Raw genomic sequence first — 26236 nt, forward strand, 5'->3', positions numbered from 1 at the left:
TGACCTAGGAGGAACTTTAGAAACGGCACATATTTGACATGCCCCAACATAATCTTTGATATCGTTTCTAAGAGCAGGCCACCAAAACCTCCTGGAGATGGCAGAGAGAGTTTTATGGACTCCAGGATGGCCCGCTGTGAGGTTGTCATGGAACAAATCTAGTACCTTCTTTCGAAACTGAGGTGACACATACAGTTTGTCCGGAGGTTTTCCCACAGGTGCCTGAGTTTGATCTGCTATTATGGCACAGAAGAGTGGAGAAGACACTTCGGAAACTGTAGTGGCAATGAGGCATTCAGGAGGTACGATAGGATATATCACCTGTTCCGGAACTTCATCTGTCTCAAACTGCCGAGAAAGTGCATCTGCCTTGGTGTTTTTAGTACCAGGTCTGTATGTAATTACGAAATTGAATCGGGAGAGGAACAATGACCACCTAGCCTGACGAGATGACAGTCTCTTAGCGTCCCCAATATAAGCCAAATTCTTATGATCAGTAAAGATCAAAAGTGGCTCTTTGGAACCTTCCAAGAGATGCCTCCATTCCTTAAGGGCAAGTACAATGGCCAAAAGTTCCCTATTCCCTATGTCGTAATTCTACTCTGCAGGCATGAGTTTGCGAGAGTAAAATCCACAGGGATGTAAAGGCGTATCAGGACTTTCTCTTTGAGACAGAATGGCTCCAACTCCTGTCTCTGATGCATCCACCTCTAGGATAAATGGTTTGGATGGATCAGGATGGGTCAGGACAGGTGCTGAGGAAAATAAAGATTTTAATCGTTCAAATGCCTCTCTTGCTTCTTTGGGCCAAGATATACAATTTGCTCCTTTTTTTGTTAAATTGGTTATAGGGGAAATCACGGAGGAAAATCCCTTTATGAATTTGTGGTAGTAATTCGCAAAACCTATAAAGCGTTGAGTAGCTTTAAGGCCCTTGGGTAATGGCCACTGTAAGACTGCCTCCAGTTTGCGAGGATCCATCTGGAAACCAGACGGAGATATAACGTATCCAAGGAATTGTATCTCCGTTTGGTCAAACTGGCATTTCTCCAGTTTACAGTAAAGGCCGTTCTGTAACAGGGTTTTCAGTACAATTCTCACATGTTCGTGATGTGTCTCTAGGTCTGGGGAATAGATGAGAATGTCGTCCAAATACACTAGAACGAACATGTGAAGGTACTCTCTTAGGACATCGTTAATAAAATCCTGGAATACCGCTGGAGCGTTACATAATCCAAGCGGCATAACCAGGTATTCGTAATGTCCCATTCTGGTGTTAAATGCGGTCATCCATTCGTGGCCGTCCTTAATCCTGACTAGATTGTATGCACTTCGGAGGTCGAGTTTGGTAAAGACTCGAGCTCCCTTCAATCTGTCAAACAGCTCTGATATAAGGGGAATAGGGTAGGCGTTTTTTATCGTAATCCTATTCAAACCCCTATAATCGATACAGGGGCGTAGGTCTCCTTCTTTTTTAGAGACAAAAAAGAATCCAGCCCCGGCTGGTGAGGAGGATCTACGGATATGACCCTTTCTGAGAGCATCCTTAATGTATTCCTCCAAACAAAGATTTTCCTGGGGGGACAAGGCATAAACTCCTCCCTTGGGAGGCATATTCCCTGGTAATAGATTTATAGTACAGTCATATGGTCTATGAGGAGGTAACCCTTCTGACTGGACCTTGTTAAATACCTCTTTCAAATCCATATACTGTGGTGGAATTTGTGTGGTCAAGGGAGGTGCAACAGGAACATTAATGGTACCAATAGGTTGTGGGATTTGCTTAAGGCAAACACCTTTGCATCTCTCACCCCAACTCACAATCTCTCCTTCAATCCAATCCAAACGTGGATTGTGTTTCAGGAGCCAAGGGAAACCGAGTATTATCGGAACTGTAGGTGAAGATATGATTTGAAAGGTCATTTCTTCAGAGTGGAGAATACCCACTGAAACAGTGATTGGCAGAGTTTCGTGTGTGATGAAAGGTTGGGTAAGAGGCCTTCCATCAATGGCCTCGACTGCTATAGGTTTCTCTTTATGTCTTAAGGGCAGGAGATGTTTTTCAGAGAATTCTTTGTCTAGGAAATTCTCCGCTGCCCCAGAGTCAATCATAGCCTCACACTGAACAGTAGTGTTCTTGAAAGATAAGGTTACTTTGACAAGGAAACGGTTCTTAGTCAATTTAGGGGACATATACATCACACCTAAGGTCGGTCCCCGTACGTGCCTTAGGTGTGCAAGTTTTCCGGCCGAACCGGGCATGACGATCTTAGATGTCCCTTCTTGCCACAATACATACATAACCCCTCGTTACGTCTGTGTTGTCTCTCTGCCTCAGTGAGTTTAGCGCTACCCAATTGCATGGGTTCAGGTTCTGGAAGAGGCGTTTGGCTACTCATCACTGGGTTAGAGAAACGAGGAGCTATGGACAAATTAGAACGTCTGTTACGTTGTTTGTTTTTCTCTCTCTCTCTGAGCCGGTTATCTATGTCTATCATGTAGGCAATAAACTCATTAAGACTAACCGGAAGGTCTCTAGCTGCAGTCTCATCTTGTATACTCTCAGCTAGACTTTCAGAGAAAGCAGCCACCAGACCACTATTGGTCCAATCAACCTCAGACGCTAATGTCCTGAATTCTATGGCATAATCGGCTACAGAACGACTGCCTTGCTTGATTCTCATAAGGGCTTTGGCAGCGTTCTTCTCCCTGCCTTTAGGTTCAAACGTAGCCTTAAAAGCCGTTAGAAAGGTACTGTAATCACGGGCTATTGCGTCACCACTTTCCCATAAGGGGTTAGCCCAGGTCAAGGCTTTTCCAGTTAATTGGTTCATCAGATAGCCAATTTTAGATCTATCTGTTGGGAATGAACCTGGGGAGGCCTCAAAGTGGTATTCAATTTGGTTTAAAAAACCTCTGAATTCTTTAGAATCACCTCCATAACGAGGGGGAGGTGACAGGGTTATGGACGGTGGTTTATGTGGTACGGGAACCACTACAGGTGGCGGAACCACAGGTGGTACAGGAGGAACCTCTAAATAGGCAGTCCTCTGGAGCAAGGTCTGAAATGCCTGGGCAAATTGGTCTAACCTGTGGTCCATATCCTCCACCCTACTCTCACAGGCGATCATATGCTTGCATAGTTCTGCAGGATCCATGGCCATGTCGTAATGTCACGACTAGTAATGTGGTCCAGCACGCAGAAACTATGTAAACATATACATAGGTAAGAAAAGGAAAATAACAGGATAGAGCGTAAACCGGACCTTAGAATGGCCGGACTAATACGCTAGAGACAGAGAATGGTCAAAGGGAAAGCCGAGGTCAAGGAAGCCAGAAAATACTCAATACCGATAAAACAAGCCAAGTCAGGGAAACCAGAGATCAGAATAACCAGGGAAACGCCAAGGATCAGGATACCAGGAAATCAGAATCACGGAAATAGCACTCTCAGGAAATCAGGAAACTGAAACCACGACATGGTAAAGTACTGGGGTGAATAAGGGGTTTAAATACCCCTCTCTAGGCTATGATTGGTCAGAGGGCGACCTCTGATCCCAGAACGTGCGTGTGCGTTGACGTCGTGACGTCACGCACACGTTAGTATAATTCTCGGGGGCGGGGCTATCCATAGACGCGACCACGTGGTCGGCGCCATATTGGATTCGGGCGTGATGCCCGGAAGAACTACGTGCGCGGTTCCCGGCTCGCCGACGAGCAGGTAAGCTCGTGTAGTCGGTGCGGTCGTGCCGGTCGGGCACGACCGTGAGGCTCGGCGGGCCGGTGACCGCAACAGGAGGGCTGTGCGGCCCCCCAAAGAAATGCCACCCCACACCATTACTGACCCACTGCCAAACCGGTCATGCTAGAGGATGTTGCAGGCAGCAAAACGTTCTCCACAGCATCTCCAGACTCTGTCACGTCTGTCACATGTGCTCAGTGTGAACCTGCTTTCATCTGTGAAGAGCACACGGCGCCAGTGGCGAATTTGCCAATCTTGGTGTTCTCTGGCAAATGCCAAGCGTCCTGCACGGTGTTGGGCTGTAAGCACAACCCCCACCTGTGGACGTCGGGCCCTCATACCACCCTCATGGAGTCTTTTTCTGACCGTTTGAGTAGACACATGCACATTTGTGACTTGCTGGAGGTCATTTTGCAGGGCTCTAGCAGTGCTCCTCCTGTTCCTCCTTGCACAAAGGCCGTCCTGCTGCTGGGTTGTTGCCCTCCTACGGCCTCCTCCACGTCTCCTGATGTACTGGCCTGTCTCCTGGTAGAGCCTCCATGCTCTGGACACTACGCTGACAGACACAGCAAACCTTCTTGCCACAGCTCACATTGATGTGCCATCCTGGATGAGCTGCACTACCTGAGCCACTTGTGTGGGTTGTAGACTCCGTCTCATGCTACCACTAGAGTGAAAGCACCGTCAGCATTCAAAAGTGACCAAAACATCAGCCAGGAAGCATAGGAACTGAGAAGTGGTCTGTGGTCACCACCTGCGGAACTACTCCTTTATTGGTGGTGTCTTGCTAATTGTCTATAATTTCCACCTGTTGTCTATCCCATTTGCACAACAGCATGTGAAATTGATTGTCACTCAGTGTTGCTTCCTAAGTGGACAGTTTGATTTCACAGAAGTGTGATTGACTTGGAGTTACATTGTGTTGTTTAAGTGTTCCCTTTATTTTTTGAGCAGTGTATATACCTCCAATGAAAACATGTGCATTTAATTATGCATTTGTTCTTTGCGATAGCTCTAACAACAACTTGCAAAAGCTGCAGTTCTCTTGTTTGCAGCCTTTACAAGCCCTCCCCTTCTAACCTCGCCCAAGCTTTCTGTGACTGTCCAATGCAGCTCAATGAGAAGTCTTTGCAAGACAGGTGCTCTGGTAAATTGCTGCCTCTTGAGTATATTGAGCTAACCTAAAAAGGAAGTAACATGATAGATTGTCTGACAGCCAGACGAGTGTAAAAAGATTAATTAAAGTTCCAATTTCTATTGAAATTTAAAAAAAAAAAAAAAAATACAAGCTGAAGAACTTCAGGAGTCTGTAATGTCCCTTTAAATAGCCTAAAATCTGCAGTTTGCAAGTATGTTCTCCAGAATACTGGGATGAAGCTCATAGTCATGTTCAATATTCTAAACATGAGTGAATTTTATATAGGAATGGGTGGTAGAGTATGGTGGTGGGATTTATGTACTCATAAGACTGTATACAGGTTATGGCATCCACCATCCCCATTTAGGTGATTTGAAGTGGTCATGGTAGTAGGAGTCCAGATGTGCAGCATCTCTGCTTGAATGCTGCACATCCAGAAATATATTTACACCCAAGGCACATGTGACTTTGGCAGTCCAGAATTCTCTCTCTTTGCAGGAATAGCCAGCAGCCCTCCCTCTTTGCGGTCCCTCCACCTCCCTCCATTACAGCTCTTTTTTTTTAAATAGAACTACAAATCTCTCCCTCTTAGCCTTTATAGTCTTTTTTCTCTATGAGTAGCCTATGATTGGACCACGCAAGGGCTTTCATGACATCAGATAACGAGGGAGATCAGCGTGGGAGCTTCACCCAGTGCTGGATTACAAGTAAGTAAAAAAAATAAATAAATTTAAAAAATCCCACATGATGAAAGAGTTAGAGTAACCTTTAATTTCCTATCAATAATACTGTGCTCACTATAACCCCAACATTACTAGTCCTCTTCAGCAAGTGTAACAGATCTCCTGCTTTGCAAAGACTTCTCATTGAACTGCATTGGGAAGTCTGTGATTGGACAGCCACAGAAAGTCTGGGCAGGGTTAGAAGGGGACGGTTTGTAAAGATAGCAGTCAACTGAAGCACAGCTTGTTCAAGCTTTTTAGATATACCCCCAGTGGGGAAAAAAACAATACATGCATACATGTTTTTATTGGGTATAGTAGTTCAGCATTTCCACTTGACTGCTTTCAATCCTTTTTACTATATTGTGTATAGAATCAGCCCATAATAATTGAATTGCCAGCATGTGGTGTCATCTCCCTGGCTGGTTACTGATTGATGTTTTTTTATAGTTTCCTAACTTGTTTATATTGATGCAGAGTTCAGAAGAGCAGGTTAATTAGTAGGTGTGCCATCTCTCTATTGCATAATAACTGTGAAGACTCGGGATAGCATGGGCACCAAAATTAGTTTCAAATTAATAAAGTGATTTTGGGTAGATCTGTTCTGCAGCCTTGGAAATAAAACCAGTGCCATTTCTGAGAAACAGCACTGTTTGCATTTTTCAATTTCCACCCAAGCTGACAGCAACTAGGGACTCCACATTGTAAGAGATTCAGTAGTTGAATTTATTGGACATTGGAGTAAGCACGCCCGCCCGCACCAGAAACTTTGTGAATCTAATGCTTCTAAATGAGAAACAGATTCAGTGTAGTATTAAACTGGCAGAGCTAATGGACAGTGTGTTCTCAATGCTTATAGGGACACTATAGTCACCGGAACTACACCTTGTAATTGTTCTGGTGTCTACAGTCTGTCCCTGCAGACTTTATAATGTAAACACTGCCTAGTAACACCCCTTGGTGCAGTCACTCAGATGACTACTAAAGGTGCTTCCTGGGTCATATGCAGCACTGACATTCAGCGTCTCCACACTCTGCGTGAATGTATACACTGACAGTTATCTATAAACAGAGCAACCAAACCATGAACTGTCAGGAATTCACCAATGTATTGCAATGGTCTATTAACTAAACCAGTACAGTGGACTATTTTCAACGATTGTTTTAAAGCTAAAATAGCTGAATTGGAAAAAAAAACTCAAGTTGAAAAACTTTTCCAATTATGCTTGTTTAACAAGTCCCAATTTAACCCTTGGGCCCTAGGCGTCCTCCTTAAGTTACCTTCCTAAAACGAAACACATTCTAAACCTAAACCCAGTGAAATGTTGCCGAATTTCGTTGATACTATGACCTTCCCACCACTACACTCATATGAGAACTTGGGCCAGTAGTCAGTGGCACGATAGGCAAGCAGCCAATGTATCGTATGTTTCCGTGTATAAGACGCCCCCTATTTTTTTTTTAGCCCAAAATTAAGAAATAGATATTTTAAACATCTATAGCACTGAAGTCCAGTTTGGCTGATGAGGATCCCCCACCAGTCCCGGGCCCCATCGCACTGCGGTAGGCCGCTCTCTGAGGTCCGGCCACGTACAGGCACTGGTTTCCTGGACCACTGTCTTGCTGTTGGCGGCAACGATGCCCTTTGTACCCTATGGGGGATATCCAGGCAAGGCCTCACCCTGTGGTGTCTATCTCTAGTACGGAGCTGTGAGGTTTTGGCGTGGTCCAGAGTGATGTGAGGAAGCATGCAGTTGTGCAAATTCTCCCAGACCCTCATCTGCTTCAAATATGTCAGCAGGCCGTAGAAGTGTACAACACAGCCTATGCCCGCAGGAAGCTGGCAGTAGCGAATCCAACAATCAACTGAGTGTTCTGTCAGTGAGTAGCCACGCTTTGTGCCCAAATTGCGCTGAGTAAGTATACAGTAAGTATTTCGCTTAATATTTAGATTTTTGAAGGACCTCCAGCCACATGTGACTAACTTGGTTGGCTATCAGGCCCCCTCCCCCCGCACAAGTTTTTTTTTTTAACCCTTGCTTTGACATTCCGTGTATTTTACGACCCCCAATTTTAGACAAAAAAAAAACATTGTCTTATACACGGAAAATACTGTATATGAGAATATGTACTTTTTAACTTTTTAAAATGTACTCATATACTCTTTGCATGTCAGATAAGTTCCTTATGCGTCACAATATGATTTTAAAAAACTTTTTATTTTCCTTTAAAGAGCCAATACTTGGTATACTTGGCATCTAGCAGGTGGGAGTGGTGAGTGCATATTTACAGTGTCTCAAGTGACCAAGCAGCCTGTTTGAATAGGGCCAGTTAGGTGAAGCCTTATTGTGTCCATGGCTACTGTGTACAGCTGAACCACAAGAATAAAGAAATCACAAACAAGAGACTGTTTGCCAACACCCTGTGTGTCTCACAACAGCATGCGGGATCATTCACAGGTTAGTGGGGTGGATTGGTTAACCCTTTCCTTTTTGCCGGATCAGCCATGTTTACCTGGGACTCATACACCTTCTATCTATCGATACGCAGCACATTAATAGTGCTGCCCTGCAGTATGTAGCATTCATGTTATACTGATTTTACTCCTGCAACATGTGAATTCCAGATACTGCAGGGGAGCACTTTTCCTGTGCAACCCATAATTGTGTATTTGGTGAAATGTGTCCAGGAAACGTGATGGGTCTGATGGAACACATAACTTATAGCAGAAATGTAACTAGTTAAAAAGTAATTACATTTCAATATCAGTGTGTGTACCATCAGACCCATCACGTTTCCTGGACACATTTCACATTTGCAAAACTAACAACAAATCGACTAAAGTGCAAATTGTAATATTTTCTTCTGGGAGATAATGCTTCATGGAGATTAAAAAACTTTAAAACAATGTTTGGTACCTTTTTAAATCTACAAAAATGCTTGACTGTTTATTTGTAATCATCATTTTATTGATATGTGGAGACATTTACCTGTTGGGGGTTAAACAGCATGTTTTTGTTTGTTTTTCTGTTTTATTGCTACTTTTTTATTTTTACAGCAACATTTTACTTCTGTACTGACTTCAAAGTAAATTTAAAATTGCAGGCCAAAATCGCCACAATGAAAACTGTTCTCAATTCAGCTATTTAAATGTATCCAGGTCAAAAATACATTTTCAGTTTTGTGTGCCTATTTAACATAAAGAAAATTGTGGGGCAGACAAAGGCACATGGGGGGCGACAAAGAGAGAACCAGATTAGCTGGAGAAGGGGCAAAAGAGGCAGACATGGGCTGGGGGCAGAAATACACAAAAGAGTAATACGAAAGGGGATGCACTAAAAAGGTTATGAGATTAGGACATTTAAAATAAAGGATAAAAAACAGAAAAAGGGGTACGCAATTCAAGAGGCGAGTTAAGAGACACACAGGTGAAGATTCATTTTTGGGGGCAGTAGAGTGTGTCAAAATGCATTTTTACCTGTGTAGCCAAAAATCCTTGCACCTTGTTCGGCCCAAGGGCCAAAAAGGCAGCAGGTCCGTCCATAGAATTGACAGGTCAGCCTTGTATAAATGCATGCCTGACCGCTTGCCAATCAAGTTGGCCGGCCCACCACAGGCAGACCATGCAGGAAACACAGTTACATGGCTCTCAGCAGAGTCCTAATGCCCTGAGCAAAGCGTGAGCGCATCATGAGATGTGCTGTGGATAGGTAGGACGCCAGGGCAGGAGTTAGGACACTAAAATCATGTCTAGAGACGTACTGGATACTTCACTCACCAAATAACCTAGGTGCTCTGAAGCCAAGGCTAGCCAGACCTCACTTCCAAGATAAATAACGGTTCAGGCATAGAAAAGGAAGCTTTATAGGGGCAACAGCAGCAACGTTTTGACCCTACCGAGTCTTTACCAAGCTCATAAAGACCCGGTAAGATTTAGATGTTGCTGCTTTTGCCTCAATAAAGCTGCTATTTCTGTTATCCCGGAGTGCCTGAACCGTTATTTATTTTGCATAACTAAAATCATGTCTGTCCTGCCTGAATTAAGACAGTTGGGAGGCCCGGACATGCCAGGCTGACTTCCAACCACACTGGCTGGTCCCATGAAGAAAGAGCTGTTACAGCGCTCTCTGTGACTTAATACACGTACTGGAGTACCTGAAAGCGGAACACCGGGGAATAAACCCAGGACAGCGGGACAGGACACTGAAATAGGGATTGACTCGCTAAAATCGGGACACTTCGCAGTCTGCACTTTTGTGAATTACCCCATGCATGGTGAGCTGCTAGGTTACCAAGGCTTTGTTTACACTTAGGTTTTTATGTGTGTAAAATCAATGTATTAATTGTATTTGTTTCATCATTGCATAAATTGCAGGTCTCCTCTGATCTGTCTTACTAAACCTGTTACATGCCTTATTTACAGGTAGCCTGATATTGTAATTAAAGCTGCAGATTACATGCTGGCCAGGCACCCGTCATATCAGACTAAAGCTAGGATCCTATTGCCATGTCCTCTTGTGTGGGGGCCCCTCAGGCCTATTTTGTTGCTGCAGGATATAGACATGGGAAACACTCTGCGCCAAAGTCCTCTGGGAGCAAAAACCGTCCAAGGTAAGTGTGTGTGAACTCTGTCTCTCTCAAATACCTCCATCTCATCACACCATACACCGTGCTTATACATTAGTGTGAAACTTTAATTAACTCCATGCAAGGTGTACATGAGTAAGTCAGGGAACCTATAGTCCCCAAAATAACAATTATCATTATTATTTCGGGACTATAGGCTGCCTTTTGTCCACCCCCTATGGATTTAAAAAATGAAAGTTAAATAATGATCACTCACCTCCTTGCTAACGGCGAGACTCCTCCAGTACAGCCTCCAGCTCCGGATAGAATGGAATAGTCAGTTGGGGGACAGTTGGAGACACAAGACGTGAATGACACGGATCGAGGAATGTGTGAATATAAAAGCATACTTAAATACACAAGGGTCCTCATTTTAAAGAATATGCAAAGTTTAGTTACTTCAATACGCAATATCTGATCAATACATTCCTGTTATAATCCTATGTCTAGAGGCGGCTGCAGTTATATTTTTGCTCTACTAGCAGTTTAATGGAGAAATTACAGCCATTCTTACTGGAAATCAGTTGCTCTCTGAATGTTATTTGTGACAATATTGTAAATGTAATTTTGTTAATTCATTTTTGGCATCTATTTGCATATATGTGGTTGAAAATCTTAAGGGTAGCTGTCTGATATGACTCATTTTATGTTTGAATGACAGTGTCCAGTAATCACCCGTAATATTTGTATTCCTCAGGATTTCTCCGACTGTCTGCACAGCATTCAGAGACCCAGGAAGAGAAATCATGTCTTTAAAATCATCGACTAACACCAGGTGTGCATACTGTTTGTTGTGTGTTTGGCTTTTAGAATCCCTTTGCTGTAACTGGCGCCTGCTTTCCATTGCAATATAAGACAGAGAAGGGATTAAATCTATAGTTAGTCACCCTGACATTGGAGAATTTGCACGTCCCCATATTTAACTTCAATTATACAACTCTGTTGAAATAATTAGTAATTATTACTTTCTCTTATACAGAAAGTGGACGTCTCCCAGACAGTCTGGTTGCAGAATGAGGAGCAAGGAACCCGCTAAGGTATTTTAATGATTTTTATCTTTATTTATAAAAATGGTTAATTAATTTGTAGGGATTAATAAGAATATTATTTTCTGTCTCATTAGAGATTTTTTTTTTTGTCGGAAATTGTTACCGCAAGACCTACCTAAGAGATTTTCCTTGAAGCGATATGTTACTTTTTAGTGGCCATTGCTGTGGTTATTTAAATTTGCAGTTTTACCACTTATATGGGTAACACAAAATTCCAATGGATTGCATCATCATCTTAATTAATAAATAGAGATTTGCATAAAGCAACTATGATGTCTCAAGGGAACACTGCAAGCATTATAACCACTAAAGCTCGGTGTAGTGGTTATGGTGGCAGGACTACCCTGGCACTCCTCCAATGTAAGTAGTCAAACTGTTTTTTGCATGGAGTAGTTTGCTGGGCTCAGTTCCTTGCTTCTACTGCCAACACAGTAGAGCCAGAACGTTTGTTAGTAGGAACTTCCGTTCGCTCTCCTGAGCTCAACCCTACAGTGCAAGGCTTAGCTCATTGGCTGAAAGAGTTAGCTTTCCAGTGTTGGTAGTGGAGGCAGGCAGCGGTGTCTAGAAAATCCCAGGTAAATTATCAAATGATAGTTAAACAGCATTAACATGATTTGACTTCTTACAATGGTGGGAGGGGGGGACACAAATGATTCCTACAGTGAGCTGCGGTGGTTGTGGTGCTTGGACTGTTCCTTTAATCAGTGAAATCGCAAGGAACTCTCTGTTGTGAATGCCAACATATACCTTACAGTACTGTACTAAATAAAACCAGAAAGTCGCACACAGCATACCTGGGTGAAAATCAGGATATATCTGGTTGGAAACCGTGGATGTTCGGAAAACTAGAATATCATGAATGTCACAGAGCCCTCTAAAAAGTACTCAATAAGGGTTATTGTCACTGTGGGGAGGGTATATTGGGGATGTTTTCTATCCCCTAGCAAGGGATCGCCAGAACCTATTTTCCTACTGGGCACATGACCAAAAGATGCCCAGAGACTTTGTTGAACTACTCGCCGGATCAGAACTGGGACATGATCTGGTGAATCTTTGATCATGTGTAGCTTGGTCCCCCGACGACCAGTTACCGCGCTCTTCAGGAAGGATGTTAAGGAGGCATCTGTGGATCTCCTGGAGTTGGTATAGTGTTCCTTTATGGGGGCCTTTAGGTGTCAGAGTCTATAATTTTAGAAAAATGTATTTTGAAGCACATTACAGCTGGATTTTGTGTGTGAAGAAGTTTTGGCGGAATTGGCGGCTAGTGAAGTTTTAAGATTCCTTTGGAATTTGACTCCATTTTATATATGTAAATCATCCCAAGACCAGCATATAACAGGGTACATTGCAAGTGCTTCATAAACCAGGATAGAGTTAAACTGTACAGTCTATCTAATCTAGCATTTAATGTTTTACATATCAAGTACTTCTGATAACAGAATAAGATAATTCAAACTGTAATGGGTTATCTCATTGGGCATAAATAATAAGTTACCTAGCAAGTGTTATGTAACCCAGAATACAGTGAGTTAAACTGTAATGGGTTATCTAATCATGTGTATCTATAATGGGTTACCTAGCAAGTGGTCTATAAACCAGAATACAATCAGTCAAACAGCAATGTAGAAATATCCAACTGAAAATAAATTGTAACAGGTTACCCAGCTCTGCTTGTGACATTGAAAGCATTAAAGGACCACTATGGACTCCCAGACGTAATCATCTCAATGACGTGGTCTGGGTGCAGTGCCCCGGTTAATTTAATACTGCAATGTAAAACATTGCACTTTTGTAGATCGGGCAAAGTTAACACACTGCTCTTTGTTGTCTTCCTGACCGACAGTAGAGGCACTTCCTCTAAATAACTGAGTCACACTCGGTTAGTCAATCATATGGTGCTCGTATAGAACATTTGATTGGCACAGTCTGGCTTTTTGCTGTGAATGTCCACTTGCCTTCTGTTGCTCCCCTATGACGATGCTTTAGATTGCATATAGAAAGAATCCCAGGCACTCACTGTGATTGTTCTTCAAGCAGGTTTATTGCAACGTTTCGACCTCAATGAGGTCTTTTTCAAGCTTTAGATGCTTTAGATTGTCTGAGATCATTAACACTGATGATCTCAGTCAAAAAGGTGGGGGTTAATGGAGCCCTCATGGACGCACCAGCCCAGGCAAAGCTGCAGCCACCTGAGGCTCTCTGCAGAGCGGCTGCAGCATGAGGGGGGCCAGCGGAGCTCGGGGGGATTTCCCCATAACCTGTCCCCCCCGCATGATTTGCTGGGGGGGGATGCGTCCCCCCCATCCACCCCGGTTCCTACCAGCAATGCTAATAGGAACACTTGGAAAGTATTGCTACCCATTGCCTAATGCAGTAGTCACAGCAGTCATCAAATGAAATCTGAAGTTCTAACTACTGTCGAGGGAGCTACCCATTGTATGCCACCGCTTTACTTTTTTTTTTATTATTATTTTTTTTTCGTCTTGACAAAGGTAGCAATATGACATTAGCAACATGGCTTGTGCAAAAGCCCAAAAGATCGCAACACTTATACACATTGTCATATGTATGATACATTTACGTATTACATCTTGTACCCTCGGGGTTAGCTTGTCCTGCTACTTGTCAAGGGGTTTTTCGATTAATAATGACAGCATTGGTATTGTTTGATCGTTTTGTCCCACCTGTTGCAGTTTTACGGATCACAATAGGGGTGCAGAAAATAATGTGTTTTTTTTTTAATCTGTTAAGCAATCTCGTTCCCCTATGTCCCGACTTTATAGGACAAGTTCTGGTCTCAACAAAACAAATTGCTTTCAGTCATTATCGTGCTCTATACCTAAATCCAACGGTATTAGATATACATCCTTCTGCCTTACATTGCGTACAGTGTTTTAAGGTAGCGTTTTTTGGTCGGGAGGGAACTCTGTCTCCCGTCCCTTGTGGTGTGACCTGGGGCCGGCCAGGGGTTCTCTAAGTCGCTATCAAACAAGGTTCGGTTCCCAGGTTCCCCCACAATATTGTGAACCAAAGAGAAAGAAGGTCAAGAGAGAAGAAGAGAGAAGAAGAGAGGGAAGAGAGGAGGTGAGAGAGAGAAGGAAGGAGAGGGTGGGTGGGAGAAGGATATACGTCAGTTCAGTGTGGTGTGAAGTTCTGTGGTTGAAGTCCGTCTCTTCTTAGGACCTAATCTAGAACCATCCCTAGCCTCAAGGGGGTTGGATATGTGTCGTATCATCAGAGAGGTCGCTGCTCTGCCACAGCTCCCACAATTTGTCGAATCTGGTCATGGATCCCCTTACCCGCGCAAACTGTCCATTAAATACACCTCCTTGATGTTGGAGATTACCCTTTGTATGGGTGGCATGTCTGCTTGTAGCTATGTCTGCGCTACTGCTCTCCTAGCGGCTAGTGTGATATTGTGGATCAGTTTCTGTTCCCTCTTCGTCCAGTCATCTAAGGATCTGTTGAGTAAGTATGTCCAAGGGTCTAATTTGGGCGCTCTGTGGAAAATTCTGTTAATTAGGTTGTGTATTTTTGTCCAGAAAATCTGCACGTGTGGGCATTCCCACCACATGTGGATATATGTGCCTCTAAGGCCGCAACCCCTCCAACAGGTATCGGTCTGTGTTAGTTTCATGCGGTGTAGTTTGGCGGTGTGGTATACCACCTGAACATTGTTTTAAGAAACTGTTCTTGAAGGGAGATGCATATGGATACGGCACTATTTGCTTTCCATATTTCCCTCCACTCTACCCCTTCCAGGACCTCCCCTATATCCTTCTCCCAGGCGTCTGCATAGGCTAGGGTACCCCATTCCTCTATTTCTGAGCATATGTGCGTGTACATCTTAGTTATTAATCCCCGCTGTGCGGTTTCGTTAAGGCACATTCTCTCAAATAAAGTTTGTGGCCCCCTAGCGGCTTGTTGCACCTGTGGGTGTTGTACGTTGTCCCTAATTTGTAAGTACCAAAATAAATCTGTGGGGGTGAAAGGTGCCAGCTGTTTTAGGTGGTCGAAGGTGACCAACTGGCCGTATTCAAACATATGGCATATCCTCTGCAGTCCTACTTTTTCTAGGTTCGTGAAGTCTCTCGCTGCCATACCTGGGGGGGAAAGCCCTGTTTCTCAGGAGGGGGGTCAGTGGAGATGGGGAGGATGTCAATTTGTATTTGTGTGCAGTAGCATCCCAGATTCTCAGGGAGTTAAGTATAGCTGGGCATGCAGTCCTTAGAATAGGCCTATCTGCCTTGGGAACCCATATGTGGTATTGAGGGAGGTCTGCACCTGTCGGGAGGGACTCCAGGTCCACCCATCTCCTCACTTCCAATGGTGTGTGCCACATGGCCACTTGTGCAAGTTGCGCAGCTAAGTAGTAATAGTAGAGATTTCTGTAGTACAGCAATAGTAGAGATTTCTGTTTATAGAAAATGCTCTGCAACCTCCTGGAAAGTAGTTAGAAGTTGGAAATAAGAACTTACACATTCCGTGAATGCCAATCTTGGGTATCCCAAGAGATACTCAGTCAGTTGATGGGCGAGACAAGACATCACTAAAGTAACTAGTCACTAACGAGTTGCTGCCTGCTAAGCAGTTGTTTTTTGTGCTATTCTAGGGCTGCCATGATATTGTGAGCCCATGGCGGCCCTAGAAAAAGCGCCAAAGCACAGATCTCTTCTCAGTACTATCTTGGCTCTGACATCCCTTATCAAACTGAAATAGCTTCTTAAATGAGACTCAATGCCTGAAGTTTACTGAAGTTTTTTTTTTTGTTGCAAAAAGCCTACCAAGATTTTGATATGCCCAATTAATGCTCTACAGCAGGAATAGGCAACCTTCAACACTTCAGATGTTGTAGACACTTCAGATGTTACATTTCCAATAATGCTCTTACAGCCATAATGCTGGCAGAGCATCAGGGGAGATGTAGTTCACAACATCTAGAGTGTCAAAGGTTGCCTACCACTACTCTACAGCATCATTAGACAGCCACCTATCTGAGGGCAGAGGAAAACTGCGGAACTCAAATCATTAACATATACAACCAGTGGTAGAACCAATCAGTAGAGAATATATTTATTGGAGGTCCCCTGTCATGCCCATAATGTATTATGTGTATTTTCATGTTGCAGAAATATAAAATATATAATAGAACCCTGGTCTATTCCCTTGGATTATTGCTTTGCCCTGTTTGGGGCTTACTCATTCAACTGGAAAAAATATTGGGAATTGAATAGTCATTTCCAGCAGTTCAAAGAACAGTATACCTTAATGAATCTGTTTCACAATGCTAAATGTACAATCTGACAGGGGAGGGAGAGCAGAGAGGGTCCTGGTCAGCTAGGTGACAGTACAGCTATAAGGTCATATGTACACAGTGATCATCATGAGTTACCGAGGGCTCTATAGATGCACTGTCGCAGTGCAGCCTGGCCTCCTGGCTAACTGGAATCCTGAATATACTCCTTTTCTTATGGGCGGCTGGTGGCACTGGAGGCGTCAATGCCAGTTCATCTGCTGCCTTACTGGTAGTTCCGTCCCAAGATACAACACAGTTGTAACATGCACTTATTACAAAGCCTGGTGTAAGTTTTAGCTTTCTACAAAAGCTTTCAAGTTACAAAATTATAATTTCTAATCTAGGTTTAACACAACACAGGTCCCAGTTCAAACCTCCACACAACTGATTCTGCATTTGAGTCAAAAGAAGGTGAAAAATCAGATTTGCAACCAGTTTTAATTGTGCAACAAACAGAGGCAGAATCCTTCTTGATTTTAAAAGAACAATCAGATATGCTTTGTAAACCATTGGATAGAGTTCGAACTTGTTCATCAACAGTTACGCCATGCATGATTGCAGATCATGACTTTTTTTGCATCAAAACCGGTAGAACCCTCCCTCGGGAGCCACTGTGGATACAACCACTGCCCTAAAATTGCAAAAAAAAAAAGAGGGAAAAGGTTGCTAAGAAAGAAAGTTGTGTTCATTTTTATTTGTCATTTTAATTTTCCTCTTCATCTGTTTAGAGTGAGAAGGAGTATTTGGTCATATCAACTGGCTATACAATGATGCGGTCTAAGAGTCACATTGCTGTTAGGTTGGAGGAAGAGTTTTTTGGGGGTGCTGCCCAGGAAGTTGAAGAAAAACCCCATTTCACACCTCCCAGATCCAGGTAAAATCATAAAACAGAGTTTGGATTTGTCCTGCTTTAGGGAGTGTCTGTGGTTCACGTATCAAAATAAAATTAAAGGAAATTCAATGCCCTAGTGACTTTCGCAGTAAAATATATGCACTGAAATAAATTGCAGCATTGCTTAGAGAACTTTAACCAATTCGAATAATTCCTTTGTTTTTGTTAATTTGCCTTTTAACGCTTTCATGATGGACGCCATACTGGTTATGTCACTCTACTTAAGCACTATGTGTCGACTGATATACACTGTATGGTCACCACCAAAAGTGCTGGTGGTCTTGCTGTGATTGTCGAGGCCAGGCTGTTTGTCGATGCCCCAAGTGATATCATTGATTTGGGCTAACAAAAGTTAGATAGAGTTAAAAATAGCATCCAAGTTTCATGGTGGATCGTATTCAATCCTTGCAATATTCGTCCTATGATTTTCAAAAAGTAATGAAAATTCTAGACATTTGAGGCTTTTTGCCAATAAGGTCTAGTAAGTAAATCTTTTTCAGTTATTTTCCATAGTTGCATTAGTTATGGAGAAATTATCATAAGCCAAACAGTGACATAATTCGATTGATAATGGAAGGCAAAACGAGGATTGGATCAGGATAAAATAGAATAGAAAATACTTACTGTCTGTCTGACATATTCTGTTTTCACTTCTAGATTGTCAGATCCTGATGAAATGTAAGTATTACTACAAAACACATGAAATAGTAAACAAACTAATTTTCCATTTCATTTTGTGTTTTTTTGTTTTATATATACAGTTTTATCAAAGTATGTATTATCGTAGTATATTTCAGAATACTTTATTACATAATATTTAAATAAACATTTATAACATAAGATGTGTACCTGACCTTGTTATTGTAAAATGATCTACAATCCCATATTTGTATTAACCTATGTATTGATTATTTATATCTCTATTTATTGAAACAGAATGCTTTAATTACTTGCTTCTGATTTTATAATGTGTATATTTATTCACATGCATGTCGTCCATTTTTACACACACTAGTGGTCTATTTCATGATAGTTATGATGGTTCTAACATTGTGTATTGCTCCAATAGACCCAGTGTGAAACCAAGTCGCCTAGGAACAGCACAAAAACCTGAGAAAAGGGAACAACTGCCAATTAGAAGGTATAGAAAACGATATTAGTGAGACCAATGCCGGAGGTGTCAAACTGTGGGACCCCAGAAGTTACAACTCCCATAATTATCTGTCAGTTTATAGTTCACATGGAATTATTTTTTTACAATCTTTATAAACATTTTGATTAACACACAAGACAAAAAAAAAAAACAAGAATATAAATGAAGATACAGTAATAGACACATTTTGGTGGTCTACACCCAGGGCCAGTGAGCTTATAGACAGCATGTTCAAGAACCCAGTACAGTTGTTACTACAGCATTAAAGGGCATAACTTCATAAATACGAAATACAGTGGTGGGGAGTTAAGACTATTAGATGACAAGAGCCAATATATAAAATAGGATCAGAGGAGGAAAAAAGAATGAAGAAAAATAAGGAATTCGAGGTGGTTTATACTTTCTGTGATTTTTGCAGTATGTAATGTCCTTTCACCTTTTCAGAACTCTTGTTTTTTTGTTGAGCATCTCTTAATGTCTCTTAGTCCATTTAGAACTTGACAATATTTCCTGTGGTTTCATTCCAAAGAGTCCCTATAGATATCTGAAAAGTTCGAAGATATATTCAACAAATAGTGAACTTGCAACCCACTCCATATATTGTGATCATGAGTTTCCATGCGGACTAGGCCTTAATGTCATTAGTGGTATATAATACAGGATTTATCTGATACCTTGCAGGGAAAATATTGTGGAAGATTTGCAAGAACAAATTGCCAAACTAACTGTACTTCTGGAACAAGAGACAACTGAACATCAGAAGACACATAGACGAGTGAGTTCAAAAGGGCCAGGCTGTAGGGCACTTTTAAAAAAAAAATTTGACACTTAGCATTTATAGTATGTCATGCAGTTCATTGAGAAGGGTGAAGGCAGGTGTGCAGTAGCGCAGCTCACCTGCCACATCTGTTAGCTTCACGGAGCTTACAGAAGTTGAATAATACCTCTCTGGCTTAAATGTCACACATGTGACAGGCTTCAGACACGTGTAGTTTCCCTTTTAAAATGCCTGTGCTGGTGATAGGTGCATATCATTCCTGCCCTGCGGTCTCCATCAGGGAGGTGCCTATATAATAAAAACCAAAGAAAAGAAAAACGTTACCTGCGCTTTCTCCTTAATCCCTATGTATATTTAGACAAATGGAGGTCATTTAGTTGCTCCAATGGCCATTGGAGGGAATGCCCGCCTGCCAACGTCAAGGCAGACCCCCCTAAGCGGGTCCTAACACTGACCCTTCAGCCTGCTTCCTTGAGCTTCTGGCAAAGATATCTCTAATGAGACAGAAAGGGGTATTTTTTATATACACCCCTATACTTATTAATCCTTAATAGGGAACACATGGGATGGGTAGCAGCATTGTAACCAGGCTGTGTGATACAAAGTAAATACAAATACAAAAAGAGAAGTCCTGCGCTTAAGCAGCAAGGACTACAACACACATCAGCCCCAATATATAGTAAAAACCAAAGAAAAGAAAAACGTTACCTCCTTAATCCCTATGTATATTTAGACAAATGGAGGTCATTTAGTTGCTCCAATGGCCATTGGAGGGAATGCCCGCCTGCCAACGTCAAGGCAGACCCCCCTAAGCGGGTCCTAACACTGACCCTTCAGCCTGCTTCCTTGAGCTTCTGGCAAAGATATCTCTAATGAGACAGAAAGGGGTATTTTTTATATACACCCCTATACTTATTAACCCTTAATAGGGAACACAAGGGATGGGTAGCAGCATTGTAACCAGGCTGTGTGATACAAAGTAAATACAAATACAAAAAGGTGCCTATATAAGCATGGTACAGATATCTGCCCATGGACACATGCATTTCCTGCTATGTCTGTGTACATAATTTATTCCTTTTGTTCCCTGCCTTTGGAGTCCAGGAACAACAATGCTAAATGGATCTGAAGAGGCATACAGGTCATTATTGTAGAATTGTCCATGGTACCTGGATCTAACTGTAAACTGGAAGGAAAATGACTTTCCAATATATTAATTTTAGAGTGATGGCCCAAAGTAGTAAGAAGTATGCGTTGGGCTGGAGAATCTAAAAATCCAAGTGTGAACTCTCTTAGCTATTAGATATTAGGTTAGGAGTAATAGGTTGGGTTGATAAGCAATTCTTATATTGCAAACATTCCACTCTGTGCTGTAATTACACCAGATGAGATCTGCTCTTAACAACTACATGCTCAGCTGCGGAGTGCTCATCCCACCAGGTGACATTTTGAATTGCCTACTGTCACAGTGAAATAAAGGAAGCTTTACAGAAATCAGTGTAACAAGACCCTGGCTTTCAAATCACACACATATTTCCTCTTAATTACTTACTTATGGCATGGATATTTAAAGACAGCAGTAACTACTTGATGACATGTAAATGAATATGCTAACTGGATTAATTTTATACGTTCTGTACGCTCTACTAAATTACAGCTAACTCAGGAATTGGAAGACAAAGTTACAGAATTACTACATAATAATGAAGAGGAAATAAGGTAAACATCTCATACAGAATGTATGTCTTCTCAGTATCTCACTGTGCAGGTTGTGTTCCCAAATATTCCAAGCACTGTGCTGCATCTTGACCGGTGGTGAAGTGTGAAGGATTGGGGGGTGGTGAGCTAGTTCACTGTCCTCAGTTTTCCTGGGTCAATCTAACACTATCTTCCTATGCATCAGCTCCCTGCTCTAAATACTCTCACACCTGCCCATTTTATACTGAGCAGAGCTATCCTCTGTTCTTTGGTTATATCTTCCCATTCCCTTGTCCAAGACATCTCCCAAGTTATACCTGTCCTCTGGCATTCCTCATTTAGCTCCATCACACTCTATCACACTTAACCCACAGCTTAAAACATTTGTTGTCGAATTCACCTATTTCGGGAAACCTATCTCCTTTCCATTTATTTCCGAATCTATTATACAGATTACATGCTAAAATGACCAAGTCTAACGTCCTTAACTTCCTAGAACGAATTGCCCTTTACTGTCCTACTTCCTCCTCCCTGCAGCCCCTTTCCTTCTGTTTATATCACCCAATCACTTTAAGTTCCCAAGAGCAAGACCCTCTTCCCTTCTCTGCCAGTATTTAGCAAGATGTATGTTACATGAAACTTTATGTAATGTTTATTCAATCTTGTTTGTAACCCTGTTATATGGTAGTGTAGTAGTGCTCTATAAATAATACTGGTAACACTAAAATCTGTGTGCTGTGGGCTATCTGCCAGAGATAGGGTTGACCGAATATTTTGGCTTATTCAGGAATCTTCAGATGAAGTACGCTGAAGAACTTCTTGCGCTTCAACAGCAACACAATACTGAACTACAAGAAGAGAAGGACAAGGCTGAAAAGAAGTTTGGTAAGACTATGTTTTTTTGTTTTTTGTTTTTTTTTGCAGGTAAGACATAACATCTCAATTCTATTTGCATTAAGAACAGCAATATCAATATAAAAGAAAAACATTTCCCTTTCCCCTTTTGTTCAAGTTATGATATTATGATAGTAAAGTATCCTGCAAACATATTACTCTAGCACTATGAGCCTGGATCCCCAAACTGAAAAAATGGTACAGCATAGGGTGAAATGGATGAGTTAGATATCATATAACAAATCTGCCCACTCAAGGCTATAAAATGGGATTGACAGGATTGCAATACCCTTAACCAAGAGGGTGGCAGGGTTAGCAGGTAAGATGTCCCCAACAGTGCGGAAGGTATTGTTAGACTGTATGATATTTATCATCAATGTGAGCACATAATGATAAAATTACACTCTGTTACTTGCCTGTTGGCTATGAAAATTAAGGTATAACCCCTATTTTAAGCAGGAAAAAATTGTACACATCAGCAACATACATAAAGATAAAAAAAACAACAGCAAGTATGGAGTGTGGATCATACTGAGGATTCCTGTCCCTCACCCGTTCTTGGAACAAATGTAATTACTCTGCGTAAATTCCATCAATGTGTTGAGTCAGATTAGTTGGTGCAGAAAGCCCCAGGGCCATTAAGAAGAATGGAGCTTCTTCCACGGATTTGTTGGTGAGGACAATTCCATCGCTGGACCCCGGCAATGACTGTGACTCCACTTAGAAATCCTCTCCATTGCAGAATTGCTGTAGGCGGGTCTTGATAAAAGATAAATTGACTGCCTTGTACCGATGTCATGATATGTTGCTTGTCATGAAATGTTTGGCACTGGAGTATTACATCCCAAGTGGCCGATGATGGTGCCTTTGCCGCCTTGTTGATGTGGTGCAGTCTATCCAGGGTTAGCTTTTTGGCAAAATTGGGGGGTAGAATGGAAGGAATCATACATCTCACATAGTGTGGAAGCTCTTCCATATTGATGTAATTTGGGATGTCTCCATCTACTGCATTCCTCCAACACATATACCTTGAGTGTAACACCTTTTTAAGTTGTCTGCAGTGGTTGAATGTCCTCCTTAATAGAGAACGTACCCTAATGGTGTCGAGGCTATCTAAGCCCTAAGCCTATCAGTAACCACCTGCACATCAGCCTTTATTAAACCCAGATGTCCGCTAATAATTTCTGAATGTCCTATTTTGTGGAAGGTGTTGTCAAAGCTGTGTCTCCTGTTAGAGGAGCTAGGTTAGAGACCCCCTCAATAGTGTCACTCGCAGAGTAGGTCTCACAATCCTCTGAATCCGCAATTTTGACAGACTAGTGACGTTGAAATGATGTGCCTATATCCTGGCTAACTGCCAGGGTGCCTGAGTGAGGTCTTGATGACCGGAGTCTCATCTCTGTGGCTGATTGTGTTGTGTCAGCAAGCACTGTAATTGGGGTAACTTCCTACCAAACACGTGGCTCCTCTAAACTGGTAGGTAAGTAAGAACCCAGATCTTTGGTGTTGCTTCTAGTTTATCAAAGTGAATAAGAAAGGCCTAAGGTTGTAGCTGGGGACGTGTACAGCAATATTCCAGTAGAGTAAAATCTATACCGGCCTGTTTGACCGTATTATTTGGCAAAAATAGTCAGAAGTTGCAGGAGCTGCCCAGTATGGCATGTAGTTTGGATAGATGCCAGATTCTGCCCACCAGTAAAATTATGTTTTGAATAAAATATTTTCCTATTACTCTAGTGGACTTTACAATAGATTGTTGCAGAGGCTTGTCTTTAATAGGAAATCCAATCCTTAGCCAGTGATTCCATAGTTTGCATGCCAACTGGCTTGTGCTATGAAGCAGATTAAAGAAATGCTGTAGGATGAATGCAAAATCAAACCAGTCCCACTCTTGCACAGATAAAACATATATATAATAGACTATGATACAAACTATCATTTTAGATTTGTCATTAGAATTCTTGCTCAGTATGAAAATGTCATTAAATTTTAAGAGTCGTTATATTGAGTGTAATAAAGTGTGTGAGCTGAAAGGTTCTACCTGATGACCCATTGTACCCATAAAACCTATGCAAATCACATAGAAAATAACCTGACCAAAACAAAAAACAACAAAGTGAAAGAATATACGGTAACAAGAATGTAGTTGAAAGTATGAATATCTGGGGATCTTTTAAATTGATTATTATACCGCCACATCACTCTTTCTGACTACCATGTTGAATAAGTTTAGATGAGTCTCAGATTTGATGTAGACGTGTCATAAGCCCTATTGCCCTATCATACTAGCAAATGTCCACAGGATTTAAATTGTATTTGATGTCAACAAGAAGGTAGTAAGGTATACACTATTTTATATATAAAAAAAACATAAATAGTTTTTCTCAGTAGTTTATTTTAGAAAACACATTTTAATCTTTAAACATAACTTTCATTTCAGTTTGAAGAAGTCTTGTTTAATTCCTTTTGACTTTTGGATAATGTGACAGTTTTTGTTAGTCTAGCTAAAATTCTGTATTTTGTTTGTACAGACAAATTGCAAAAGGAGAACGTCCTGCTGCAGAGTTCCTTTAGAACATACCAGGTAAGTATCCATATTATGGATTACACTGGGTAAGGCTCACTAACACATAGCACCAGTAGCAGCAACCTTTGATTGATTGTAACGCTTTATTATCACCATGGTGATCAAATATGGAAATCATCTATACCATAATACTGTAGGGCCTATGATGTTATGGACTCCACTTGTGAGCTATAAATGATTAATAATAACAAAAAATAAATTGAAAAAATGGGGGAGCGAGATCAGAAAGTGCAATGCATTATAGCTGCAGTGATTTGTTAAATTTTTTTTTTTTTAAACAAATACTGAGGCTATGAGCTACTCTCACTGAGAGTGAGTGTAGGGCACTCTCTGCACATCCACCTATGCAATCTTGGAGGTGGAGTTGTTATGGTGATTAGAGTGACCATCTAACGACGTGCATTATAGCTTATACAGCTTTTATGTACAATTATAATACAAAATATGATCTGAATAGAATTATTTCAATCACTATCAGAAAACCTTTTTTACTATATGAAGCAGATTTTGTCTGCACAGCTTAACAGAAAGCTCCATATTGTCTCCATCCTATATGGAGTTACACTATTATTATTATCATTATCATCGCCATTTATATAGCACCAACAGATTCCGTAGCGCTTTACAATATTATGAGAGGGGGGATTGAACTATAAATAGGACAATTACAAGAAAACTTACAGGAACGAAAGGTTGAAGAGGACCCTGCTCAAACAAGCTTACAGTCTATAGGAGGTGGGGGTGTAAAAAAATTACTGTTTACATATACACGATATAGAATAACCTTATAGCTATCTGTCATAGGAAAGTCTGTCGGAGGAGATGAATGCAGAATGGCTCCTGAAGGAGGCACAATGGAAAGAAACGTTTGAAAATGAGAAACTGAAGGAGTTGACAAAGCAAAGTGAGAATCGTGTGACATTTGTGAGCGGAGGCTATTAAGTGATCTTATGTGATTATGTCTGTAAGGAACACTCCAGCATTCTAAATAAATACATATACACTGAATGTGTTTTGCGTTCCAGAGCTGTCTCTGATGAATGCGTTTGAAGAACAGAAAAGTGAATTGAGGAAGAGAGCTCAGGAAGATGCATCTATGGTTCAACAGAGCTATGAGAAGAAAATGGAGGTAACTTATTTATAGGGTGGTAGATTGTATTTTCATATACCGGGTCTTTATTCTTGATATTATATGGTAATAGTTTCCTGTAACAATAGCTTTTTATTATTTTGCAAGATGCTACCTCCACGTTGGGCAGTGTTTTGAAAAATATATATTTAAAAAAATGGACATGTAAGTACGGAGAGGTAAGTATTCCATTAACAAATGACTATGCTCCAAAACATGAAAAGACAGATCATTTTAAACAGGGTATTTCACAAAAACAGGGTTATTACACAAACAGGGTTATTCGCCAACGTGCTTATTTATTGAAAACTAAGTAATGTAGAATTATTTTGAGAAAAAAAAAATTGGAAACATTGCTGACTTTTTTTTTTTTTTTTTATCCAATTTGAATAGTTTTAGCTAAATCTCACAATGACTTTACTTTTAATTCCGGACATAGAACATTGTGGTGAATAGCCCTGTGGTTATTATGCTATTGCTTTACAACTGCTTGTTAAGCGTTTGAGAATTACCTAGCTGCTTGAAAATCATT

At 41.3% G+C, this 26236-nt stretch overlaps 1 protein-coding gene across 1 annotated transcript in view; it reads left to right on the forward strand.

Moving 5' to 3' along the window:
• The first annotated feature begins 7949 nt into the window (after positions 1-7949).
• Positions 7950-26236, forward strand: part of FLACC1 (flagellum associated containing coiled-coil domains 1) — a 37781-nt gene continuing 19494 nt past the window's right edge. The window contains exons 1-13 of the mRNA XM_063429857.1: positions 7950-8061; positions 10026-10213; positions 10926-11003; positions 11208-11265; positions 17302-17447; positions 18123-18143; positions 18535-18606; positions 19300-19393; positions 21054-21115; positions 21882-21979; positions 24520-24572; positions 25380-25479; positions 25601-25704. Coding sequence (XP_063285927.1) covers positions 10110-10213; positions 10926-11003; positions 11208-11265; positions 17302-17447; positions 18123-18143; positions 18535-18606; positions 19300-19393; positions 21054-21115; positions 21882-21979; positions 24520-24572; positions 25380-25479; positions 25601-25704 — 990 coding nt within the window. The 5' untranslated portion in view covers positions 7950-8061; positions 10026-10109. The remainder of the gene's footprint in view (positions 8062-10025; positions 10214-10925; positions 11004-11207; positions 11266-17301; positions 17448-18122; positions 18144-18534; positions 18607-19299; positions 19394-21053; positions 21116-21881; positions 21980-24519; positions 24573-25379; positions 25480-25600; positions 25705-26236) is intronic.

The sequence above is a fragment of the Pelobates fuscus genome, chromosome 8, assembly GCF_036172605.1.
Source record: "Pelobates fuscus isolate aPelFus1 chromosome 8, aPelFus1.pri, whole genome shotgun sequence".
NCBI lineage: Eukaryota > Metazoa > Chordata > Amphibia > Anura > Pelobatidae > Pelobates > Pelobates fuscus.